General features: G+C 28.5%; 2 protein-coding genes across 3 annotated transcripts; both read right to left on the reverse strand.

The window, feature by feature from the left end:
• Positions 1-355: 355 nt before the first annotated feature.
• LOC122634924 (glycerophosphocholine phosphodiesterase GPCPD1-like) lies at positions 356-8,244 on the reverse strand. Of its 2 annotated transcripts, XM_043824465.1 has the most exons (15): positions 7,903-8,244; positions 6,838-7,049; positions 6,533-6,741; positions 6,197-6,363; positions 5,949-6,127; positions 5,728-5,856; positions 5,491-5,601; positions 3,827-3,980; positions 3,600-3,753; positions 3,272-3,497; positions 2,744-2,821; positions 2,019-2,174; positions 1,507-1,934; positions 1,256-1,418; positions 356-1,183 (listed from the first exon to the last, which is right to left on the reverse strand). In XM_043824465.1, the coding sequence occupies exons 2-15, from the start codon at positions 6,964-6,966 to the stop codon at positions 890-892; spliced, it is 2,577 nt and encodes an 858-aa protein (XP_043680400.1). In that variant the 5' UTR covers positions 6,967-7,049; positions 7,903-8,244; the 3' UTR covers positions 356-889. The 2 variants fall into 2 exon arrangements, with proteins under 2 accessions (XP_043680400.1, XP_043680401.1); XM_043824466.1 differs by lacking the exon at positions 2,744-2,821 and having other exon boundaries at positions 7,903-8,239.
• Positions 8,245-9,149: 905 nt separating this feature from the next.
• Positions 9,150-10,100, reverse strand: LOC122634995 (general transcription factor II-I repeat domain-containing protein 2-like). The gene is made up of 4 exons (XM_043824627.1): positions 9,990-10,100; positions 9,495-9,881; positions 9,343-9,415; positions 9,150-9,250 (listed from the first exon to the last, which is right to left on the reverse strand). The coding sequence occupies exons 1-4, from the start codon at positions 10,098-10,100 to the stop codon at positions 9,150-9,152; spliced, it is 672 nt and encodes a 223-aa protein (XP_043680562.1).
• Positions 10,101-10,757: the final 657 nt, after the last annotated feature.

The following is a 10,757-nucleotide window of genomic DNA, read 5'->3' on the forward strand; positions in this document are numbered from 1 at the left end:
AATGCGATATATGCAATTGAGTATTCTCACGAATATCATACTATTACAATGTAAAATATTATATTGCGATAACTTTTATAAGATAGAATCAAAATATTCGATTGCTTCGCGAAATGCTTTCTAATCATTGAAGTTGTTATAATTGACTAAATTTGTCTAACGATATCTAATTATATGAGATAAGAGTAAAATCATGTTATTAATGCATACATAGTTGCATGGAAGACATGACTACTGCAATATAAATTTTTATTACGTTGTGTAAAACGGATATAATTCTATTATAAAAGCAGTGAAAAGCTATATAAAAATATTTAAAAATATTTTGTAAATTCCATTGCATATTATTATATCATTCTTTTTTTTCTTTTTTCTTCCCCTTTTCTTTTCTCCTTTTCATTATATCTTTTTTGTTTTGTTTTAACATGTATAGCATTCTTGTAGTACGTTTAAAGAGGACGAGTAAAATTGACGATTAATTGATTGAAAAATCCAGTAATTACAGGAACCGAACAGGCCAACTTATGTCAAAGTAAAATTTGTTTGATTTGGAAAAATCATACGCAGAAGGAAATATGTAAATCGATTTAGAAATCGATTACAATTTCAGATTAACTGTACTATACATATTCTTCATATATACGGTTACATAAGTTAATTTATAATATCAACGCAAACGCGATGAAAAAAAAAAAAAAGAAAATTGATAAGAAACCTGAAGAACGGTTTAAGCCTCTGTACTACAAACATTGTAGGAAATAGATATATTAATTACGAAATATTCATAAAATTGTCGTTATCTTTCTGGTTTCTTTAATGGTATCCTACTCCAAGTATGTTGTCTAGTACATTAAAACCAGGAAACAAAAGATTTTTTAAAAGAGAAACATCAAAGGCAATCCTTCGCTGATTCATCTTCTCCATAGGCTTCGGGTAAGGCTGTGGTCTGACCACTCATTATATCAGAAATATTTCTAGTTTTGTTTGTATGTCCAAAAGATTTTGCATATGCGTCAAAATCTTTGGTAATTTTACTAACTTCATTATTTTTTGAAGAAGATGGCACTTTAGTCATATATATATTATCTGCACCAACATTATTTTTACTATCAAGGCTTGAAGCGGATGTTGCCGTTGAAGTCGATAATAAATTTCTTGTCTCTTCCAAATTTAAAAGACATCCCTAAGAAAAATGAAAAAGAAACATTAGGATTTGTAATTACATTGTATGATAAGTGTTTAAAAACAACATTACCTTTTCATTGCTATAATCCATATTAATCGAATCAGGAATTGCTTTTTCTGTCGTATTATCTGCTTGACTAGACTGAGCCAAAGCTATTAATGCTTTTTGGCTTTCCCTTGCATCGATTAAGAATATACTTTCTTTAATATCTTTCGAATTATATACATCAATTCTATAAAAATTTGTGATAATCATTTATTAAGTAATTTAAACGTAAATATACCGTATAACTATATTATATTTTAATTAGATATACTGACTTATCGTATATGACTGCATGTAGACCAAGTTTTTTAAGATGACGAATAGTATCCTTATCGTTATTATCATCGCCCCAACAAAAGATGATTAAACCAGCGTCCTTTACCAATTTCACCTGCGAAGGATCTCTAAGAATATCTTCGGTATGAACGTTAATTCCTAAAATATCTGCCGCCAATGCATGTCTTATAGCCATTGGTATTGTTTGACATCTGGGATCATGGTAAGTTGGATACTTCGAAGTTATGCCTTGAGTTAAAAATACCACTGGATATTTGTTTTGTTTCAGACGTATCATAACACAAATATCAGGGTTGAAGGATGAGAAAACTATTTTTCTGTCACCTCCATATTCCAAAACAACTTTCAATATCGTATCCAGATACATATTTAGATCAAATGGATGATTCAGTTCAAATGTACCATCCTAGTCGAAATAAATTGATATGTTAAATCAACGATGAAATATAATAATATTACAAAAGTAATGCTTTTATATAAAAAGTCACACCTTTAACTGCATAGTCCATTTAATTTCAATATTGCATCCAACATGTGGCTCTAACTCAAGAAGTACACTTTGAAGAGTAGGAAAAGGTTGATGATCTTCTAGATCTTCATCGAAGAATCGAGGAAGTTTGTCTCGGCCCTCTGCCACGTGGTAAACCTATAAAAAAGATATGTCAATTATGAGAACAACTTAGCTATAACAAAAAACTCTTGAAGGTGCTATTCTTTATCGCAAAATTTGTGAACCGAGCATCAAATGATTTGCAAGAAGATAGATATTTTTTTGAAAGCAGGACGATGCAAATTTCGGAAACATCATAACATACCCCTTGTAATATTGGTAACATGCTATGGTAGAAGTGGCTGTATTCCTATGAATGACTTTATAAATTGAATTTTTATTTTAATGCACGTTAAAAGGGGTGAAACTGGTGTATGTGTGGTTATTAAAACGTGATTGACTTTTTAAAGCAATTCTATGAAGAATTTTTTTGCTAGTATTGCCTTGATGATGAATAAGATATTTTTATATCTTTCAATGATTTATGATGAAATTTTGAATTTCTTTTTTTTTTTATATCCGCAAAGATAATTTATTTATCCTATATTATAAAGAATATGATATATAAATTTGAAAAATTATGTAAGCATGCATCAGGTTATTCAGACATCTGACCAATTAATTTTTGGCAAAGAGCCAAGCTGCAAAGCGATATGAAAGCTCACCAGTTGGTTAACCCCCTGCTCACTTTTATCAACGAAATACAGCACCTTACCCAACGAGTCGCCCGGGTAATAAAGGTCCTGTTGAATATTAAAAATAAACAAACACGAACGGACATTTCATATAAACGAAGTTATAAATATATGACACCTTATGGTTTTATATAATGCACTTCTCTGTAATGACTCTGAAGGAAAAAAAAAAAAAAAAAGGCACATCAAAAGCAAAGAAAGCATTAAAATTAAGCTGTACTATATAAGTAGATGTTATATGAAAGATTATGATATTCGATGTTTCATAAGTTGAATCTTGGACTGGATAGTCTGAAATAACATTACCAAAACGAATATATATATATACATATTACACCGTTCCATTGATTATTGATTGACTTTTTTTTATAGAATATTTATTTTATTTACCTATATGATAAAATATACAATGAAAAAATTGCTTTATTAAGACTAATAATAGTATCTCCTATACAAAAATATTTAATTCAATATTATAAAAAATATATATATATATACCTTCAATAGGTGAAGTTGTTCCAAAGTTAGATCCTTAACTGGTATGTCCAACGTGTCCATTGCTTCTATTTGTTTTTTACGTTTTATTGAAATTGATACGTAAAAATCGTGATATATAACTGGTATGTAATCTTTCGATAATTGAACGTCAAATTCTACCATATCAGCACCATGATATGATGCAGTTTTTAAAGATGCTATAGTGTTTTCTCTGACATTAGCACAACTGAATGAAAAAGTACAAATAAATATTTTAATATTCGTATATCTTTTCACACAGACATTATCATCGTACTAGTGTTCTTTTTCAACTTATGAAACAACTTACTTTTTTGTTTCAAATTTAAAAGAAGTGCCAAGTCCTCTATGACCCACGTCCAAGCCAGACCATCTTTGTTCCCAATGCTTTGCATATGAAATACTCATATCCCATGGATAATTTGGAATTGATTTTATAACAACATATTCGACTGTTAATTGTCCTGTAATATAAGTCTATCAGTCAAGGTAATTTTTTATTGGATTTCTCTTATTAAATTACATAAATCTTTTTACCAATTGGTCTATGTTTGGTACTAGTAATCGGCACTGTCAAGATACCAACACTGGATTGCAATGTACTAGGTAAGATGTAACTGAATCCAATATGATTTGGTGGTTCACCTGGGAAAGTCTTTGAACTGTATACGTAGTAGTCCACTAAATATGCCTGAAACAATACTCTACTTAATGCAAATTGGGAAAAATACAAATATTTCTAACAACATAAAAGCTCTTACAGAACACTTATAGCTTAATAGTACATATTAGAACTTATTCTAACATGAGCAAATTATAGTGATCAAGGAGACTAACATCGACGAACTTACTATTATGCATTTACCTTTCGGTCGGTTAGCAATGTAACTGCATTAAGCAAACAAATTTAACTGTAAATTATACATTCTAATAACTACTGATTTGATATTCCTTGATCACACACAGGGTGTAGGAATTAAATTGTATTTTCTTCATAAATATTTTTTCTACATGATTTGATATATCTCCATTTATTGAGAAGAGCAACACAAACAATATCGAGGACTAATTGAAATAGAATGTAATTTATTTCCTACATAATCTAGCAATGAACCAAACCAATAATTGTCAAATGCTGTACACTGCTTGGTGACGGAAATCTCGCAACACCTGCTGATCATTCATTATTAAATTTCGAAATCAAATATCTGCAAAGTTTGCAAAAATTCCGATTCAGAAGATATGGACAGCTTAGTCTGGCATTGCCCGCACAGCGGTGTCACGTACGGTACAGTAGAGTTGGTCAGAGCTAGAAAATATTAGTAATACATCTAAAAGGATATAGAGAAGTGATGGGAATCTCACCATTTCCGACGTACACAGATGGATATGACATGTGATAGCGTTGACATCGCAAAACTTTTAGGGGACATTTTTTAGGATGACTATGACTAACGTAAATCGATCTCATGTGCATTGTCAAATTGTGTGATAAACTTTACTACATACGATGACAAAGAAATCATTCAAATTTCTATGCTTCGATTGATTAAATAATTAAAAATTTACGAAAGACAATAGCCCAAGGATGGGTAGAGGTAGGGTGAACGACAATCAAAACCATCATATCTCTGTGTGATGTCATGTGACACAGACGTAAAGTGGTAGACGATGCTTAGCATCGATACATCAGATTGCATGTTAGCATCATCATTTGCACCAGAAGTCTTGCTTTGTATAAGCAGAAGGATGTCTTCTGTCCAAGCCATTTCGTCTGACGTCGCTGGCAGATTCCAAGGAGGGCAATAACTGCTGAACAAGTTTAATTATCTTTTACCAAATAATTTGAATATATCGCGATAGAAGATGTGGCCAGCCTACTCGTGGTCTACTGAAAACTTGGTCAATACTTATTCCTTCACTGTGATTTATCTATTTGTGAATCACCATCGGTCTGCTATTAATTGCTCTTTGGTATGTTTATTATCGTAATTATCATTGTATACTCAAGTTTACTGCTCTTTTAATATATATTTTTTTAAATAAAAAATATGAAATAAATTGATCTACTTTTTATATACACTGTACAATATAGTCAAATGTTAATTTATATCGAACGAATGAGTAAGCAATAAATATCAGCTAATGGTTTATCACGAATTTATGTGTCCTTTTGTTAGAAAACTCAGTATTATACTTACAACAGATTCGAGATAACGAACAGCAATGTTGAAGATAATACAATCGTCTTCTGCATAAGCTCGACCGAATTGTTCCTGATATCTGAACTGTGCTTCTTCGTCGTTCATTACCTTTTATAAAGAATAATGCGAACAGACGTTACTTCGATTTTCAATATTAGGTTATTAAAAATGTTTACAATTACGATATTACGTTATCAATTTCGTTATTAGAAAAACAGAATAATTTACACTTACTGCAATTTCTGTAATACTAAAACCGGATTGATCGATAATGTCTTGAGTATCCGTAGAATCATCTATATAATCATTTCCAAATTGTTGTAATTCGTAGGAGTGCTGCTTAACTAAATTTAGTGGAGTCATCTGTGTAATAATAAAAAAAATTATTACCTTTCTTTTCTCCCCTTATTTTTTTTTCAATGATGATAAGTAAAAAAATGAAATAGTAATTATACCTTAATGTTAATATTTCTATTTTTATATTGATGTTTCCATAATTTAATTGGATTATCAAAAATTTTAAATTGTATCACAGTTTCATCTGTAAGCCAACCACGTTCAACTTTACAATAGCCATTATGACAACCAAATATTTCTGGATCTGGCAATGTGTCATTCACAAAATTACTAGGTACTAAAAGAAAAATAATTGTTACAAAAAAGCATCAAATTAATTCACATATTTTATGTTTTATGAACGTACTGTTTTTCTTAATTTGACGAGGTATCATGTGAGTTTCCCACTTGCGGATAATAAGAATCTTGGATGAATTCTTCGTACCATTGGATTGACATATAACAGCAATAAAATATCGATACTTGATATCTGTATCGACGGGTAATGCAACCTTTTGAGAAAAAATCTGTCCTCTGAAATATTTAAATCTTTACTGATAATCTCAAATTATAATTGTAATAAATTTCGATTAGAATAAGATAATGGCATTTGATAATGTGACTAAAGTATAATGATTTATATCATGAATATAACTTGCAACATACACCCGAAAAAAAGTAATGATATTTCACCAATACTTACTTTTCTATCTCATGATAAATGTTATCTCCTGCATCTGTAGTATTATCTACATTATCAATATTATAATACCCACTATTCTTAGAAAGTGCTGAAGCATCTTGAGCAGTATGTTCTTCGAACATTTGAATCGCCTGATTATGATTCCATGCCCCTAATTCAGGTAAATCTCCCACAACATATAAACATTCGTTTTTTTCCAAATTAGGCACCTAAAAACATAATGATTTTATTTCCTTATATTTTCTATTTTTTTTTTTTTTTTAATTTATTGAATATATCTAACATAATCACAAATTCCTGATTACCTGTACTCTAAAAATCCAATCTCTCTTAGAATCCTTCATAGTGGATGTATTATTTTTAGATGCCACGTTAGGCGTTGCCTCTAATTGTTTGATATCCTCTTTGTTTTCTATAAACCACATCTGCTGCATATTACTATCTTTATTTTTTTCTCAATTATTCTCTTTCAATTTTTTGTGTTTCAAGATTTGTTCAATCGACATCAACTAATTTTCTGTAAAAAGGATCCTTTCGTCATATACAATCATTATATTTTCAATCATCACATTACTAATCGAGTATAAAATGCTTATGGTAGAATTTGTTTTCTCTTTCTTCCTTTTTTTTTTTTTTTTTTTTTTTTTTTATAAATAAATTTATATTTTACTTTAACTGCAGCTATTTACTTATACTACTTTGTAACTATTGTCCTATTCTTACAACGTTACTTTGAACATACAAGTGATTCTGATTCTTTGAATCCAACGTGATACAACATTCTATATAAAGTCAATAATAAGAAACGATGTAATTGTATTTATGTACTGGCTTATATATATCTTTTCAAGATCAACAAAGACAAAAGAAGAATATAGATTTTCTTTGTCAATAGTAATATATCACACAAACAAGTTTCTCTTGATAATTTAATCTTCACATTACCTTTTATTCTATAGCAATACCAAAAAAAATAAACTTTTCTTATTACGTTAGAACAATAGATCTAACAACAATATGATGTAAGTATATATGACCATATGACCATATGACCAATGATTAATCATCCACTTGCATGAATATGTTACGTATATTTGTATATTATCATTTTCCTGTATTAATAAATCAAACATGTTGTGACTGCAATGCGACATATTTAATGAAAATAAATGCTACTTATAGTAATAAAAAAATTACTGCACAATATTAAATATAATCCAATCGAATTCGATTTACAGAAAACTGCAGATGAAATTGAGATGAAAGAACAAAGAGAGTAAAGTCCACGGGATAAAAAATGCAAAAAAAAAGAAAAATATTTCGAAATTGATCCTTTCCTAATAATTAAATTGTTTCGATGCATTATTTACCTCTGTAGTAACCAGAAATTTTCGGTGAAATATTATTTGAACGTATTTGGTTCATATATTATAATTCGTGTTATTTCACGAAGGCCCAACGCAGGCACCTCGTGTTTTTAATAAAATTTAACATAACTGATTTTATCCTGACAGCACAACACTACTACTTCGATATACGAGAAAACACGCATTGCATAAACGATAATTTTTTACCAGAGACAATCATGAGTTGAACGACATCCGATTTGGCAACGTGGCGGATATCTGGAAATGGCGTCACTTACTGATACTCAGAGCAACACTCATTTTTTAATTTTTATGTTCGAAATAATATATTCGAGGTATTTTTTAAATATTTCTAAATCAACAAAATGTTTTCTATAATTTATTCGTACGTTCATCGTGATTAAAAGTTTTAATAAATTAATAAAAAGATATTTTTATTTTATATATAAATGAATATTATATACGATACTGCATAGCACTAGATATTTTTGAACACGTACGTATATATGTGTATGTCGAAGTTATATTTATAATGTTACTATATAACAACGTTAATGTTATAATTTATATGTATAAATAATATTAATAGTTTTTTCTTTTATTATTTTTTTTTTATTAGATGTTCTTTCCTTTTTTTTTTTTTTTTTTTCCTTTAGGAAATTGTTAATTTCCTGCATTATTTTTCTTAGAATCGATAAAACAGTATTTCGTGTTATTTAGTTGGTAATGACAAAGTATAAATCTTGTATTACGTCTCTTCTCTACGTCTACATTTTTTCACAAGAGCTTAGATTGGTTAATTTTATCGTATGAGCCTGTCAGATCTACTTTATATGTTCGATTTTTGTGCTTTATAATTGCGTAGTAAATATAAGAGAATCTATTCGTGACGTAGCATAAATCATTTTTTTTTCTTCTTTTACTTTATAGCACACATATTAACATTTATCATGTTACTTATTATAAAATATACATATATGTATGTGTATGTATATAAAGTAATATTATATAACATTTAAATAAGACAAAAACTGATGTTGTATCAGGACTGTCAAACTTCTTAGCTTTGGATCATGCATTCATTACTGTCAATTAATCCATTTCCCTGTTATTTAAATTCATTAGCTACCATTCTATTTATTTTGTTATAGTATGACATAGGATAGGGATAGGTAGAATAAACATATTATTTTCTTAGTTCAAATCTGACTATTAATTAGGATACATTTATCAAATAGGATAATTCTTTTTTAATGTGAAAATTGTGGATGGGACATTCCATTAAATAGTGAAGGTATATCAATAGAAATAGTACTTGTTGCCAATCTTAACAAAGAACATAATGATTCTTCTGTTAACATAGCAAGATATTTTGATTTGATATATTTCATAACAGAAATGATAATACTTTAATGATATATTTCAATACAAAATGATTCATACTTTGGAATTTATATGTTGATCCAAACATAGAACATATTTTCAAACCTAAATCTATAAGTTTTGGATATTTTTCCTGTCATAATAATTTTAAAAATTCAAGATCATATTTGTTTCGACTTAAGCAAGAGTGGATCAGCTTGTAAATTACAAACTTCTAACCGATATGCAATTTCTTGTTCATTTATTACATATCCTTTTGGATTATTAAAAATTTGCAAATCATTCTTCAGTAAGTCGAAATCTTTAAAACATCTGTGAAATTGTTTTTGAATCTCTACTAGTGGCAGTTGAAATATCAAAAAATTTACATTCGAATGACACTTAGCTATTTTTTCGCTGGATGGAAAATGATATAACTCATTTATTTCTAATTCAATGATAAATAATTTAAGTTTATTCTGGAATACATTAATATAACCAGTCAAATCAGAAATGGTATGATTTTGTTCTTGTAATTGTGAATTTAAATGATTTAGATGACATGTAATATCTACTAAAAATGCCAATTCACTTAAAAATTTAATTTCCTTAAAATTCTCCTGTATATCTTTGGTATTTGTATTTGCTTTATTTTGTAAAAATTCTAATATATCCTCTCTTAAATTAAAAAATTTTTTTAAAGTTTCTCCTCTACTTAACCAATTTACATCATTATACAAACATAAATTTTCATCTTGTAAAAATGCTTGAAATTTTTTATGTGAAAGTGATCTATTTCCACCTCTAATTAAATTTATAACTTTAATTATAATCTTCATTGTAGAGCTTAACATTATTACTTCTTCACATAGTGTTTCTCGATGCATAATACAATGAAATGTTGGGCAATTTATTTCTTTCTTTTTTTTTTTTTTTTAATCCTCAAAATCCCTAATCTTGATCAATCATTATTTTCCTTCCATCCATGAAAATTGCAGAACATTTGGAAAATCCTCCATATTTTTCTACTTGCTCACAGACAGCATTGAAGATGTCTATTCTTTTTATGAAATATAAAGAAATCAATGCTAACAATTCTTCATGGATGGAAAAATCATTATCTATCATTCTTACAAAAACTGATATTTAATTTGTATTCATGATATCCATAGTTTCATTGAGACATAATGAAAAATAACAACATTTTTCTAATAATATTTTAAATTTATTTTCTATATGTTCATTAATTTGTTTAGAAATGGTTTGTCGTGACAGTGAGACTGTTTCAAAACATTCAATAGCATTTTTATTTCAAAACCTTTGCCTTTTTTTGGCACATGCAATTTTTCATGCAACAGCATATGAAGCCAAGATGCCTTGTGTTTCATTTTCAATTTTATATTCCTGTTTTAAACTTCATGATATTTCTATTCGACATTGTGTGGAACATGTATCATATTTTTTTGTGGCAAGTATTATAATGACTAGAAACTACT

Source organism: Vespula pensylvanica, chromosome 16, assembly GCF_014466175.1.
Source record: "Vespula pensylvanica isolate Volc-1 chromosome 16, ASM1446617v1, whole genome shotgun sequence".
Taxonomy (NCBI): domain Eukaryota; kingdom Metazoa; phylum Arthropoda; class Insecta; order Hymenoptera; family Vespidae; genus Vespula; species Vespula pensylvanica.

Coding starts and splice junctions, on each gene's coding strand:
- LOC122634924 (XM_043824465.1), bottom strand. CDS start 6,966: ATGCAGCAGATGTGGTTTATAGAAAACAAAGAGGATATCAAACAATTA. Junction 6,128..6,196: donor TCGTCAAATTAAGAAAAACA/GTACGTTCATAA, acceptor TTTTTCTTTTAG/TACCTAGTAATTTTGTGAAT. Junction 3,498..3,599: donor TTTAAATTTGAAACAAAAAA/GTAAGTTGTTTC, acceptor TTTTTCATTCAG/TTGTGCTAATGTCAGAGAAA.
- LOC122634995 (XM_043824627.1), bottom strand. CDS start 10,100: ATGAAGATTATAATTAAAGTTATAAATTTAATTAGAGGTGGAAATAGA. Junction 9,882..9,989: donor ATTTATGTTTGTATAATGAT/GTAAATTGGTTA, acceptor AAAGATATACAG/GAGAATTTTAAGGAAATTAA. Junction 9,251..9,342: donor ATCAACATATAAATTCCAAA/GTATGAATCATT, acceptor CTATGTTAACAG/AAGAATCATTATGTTCTTTG.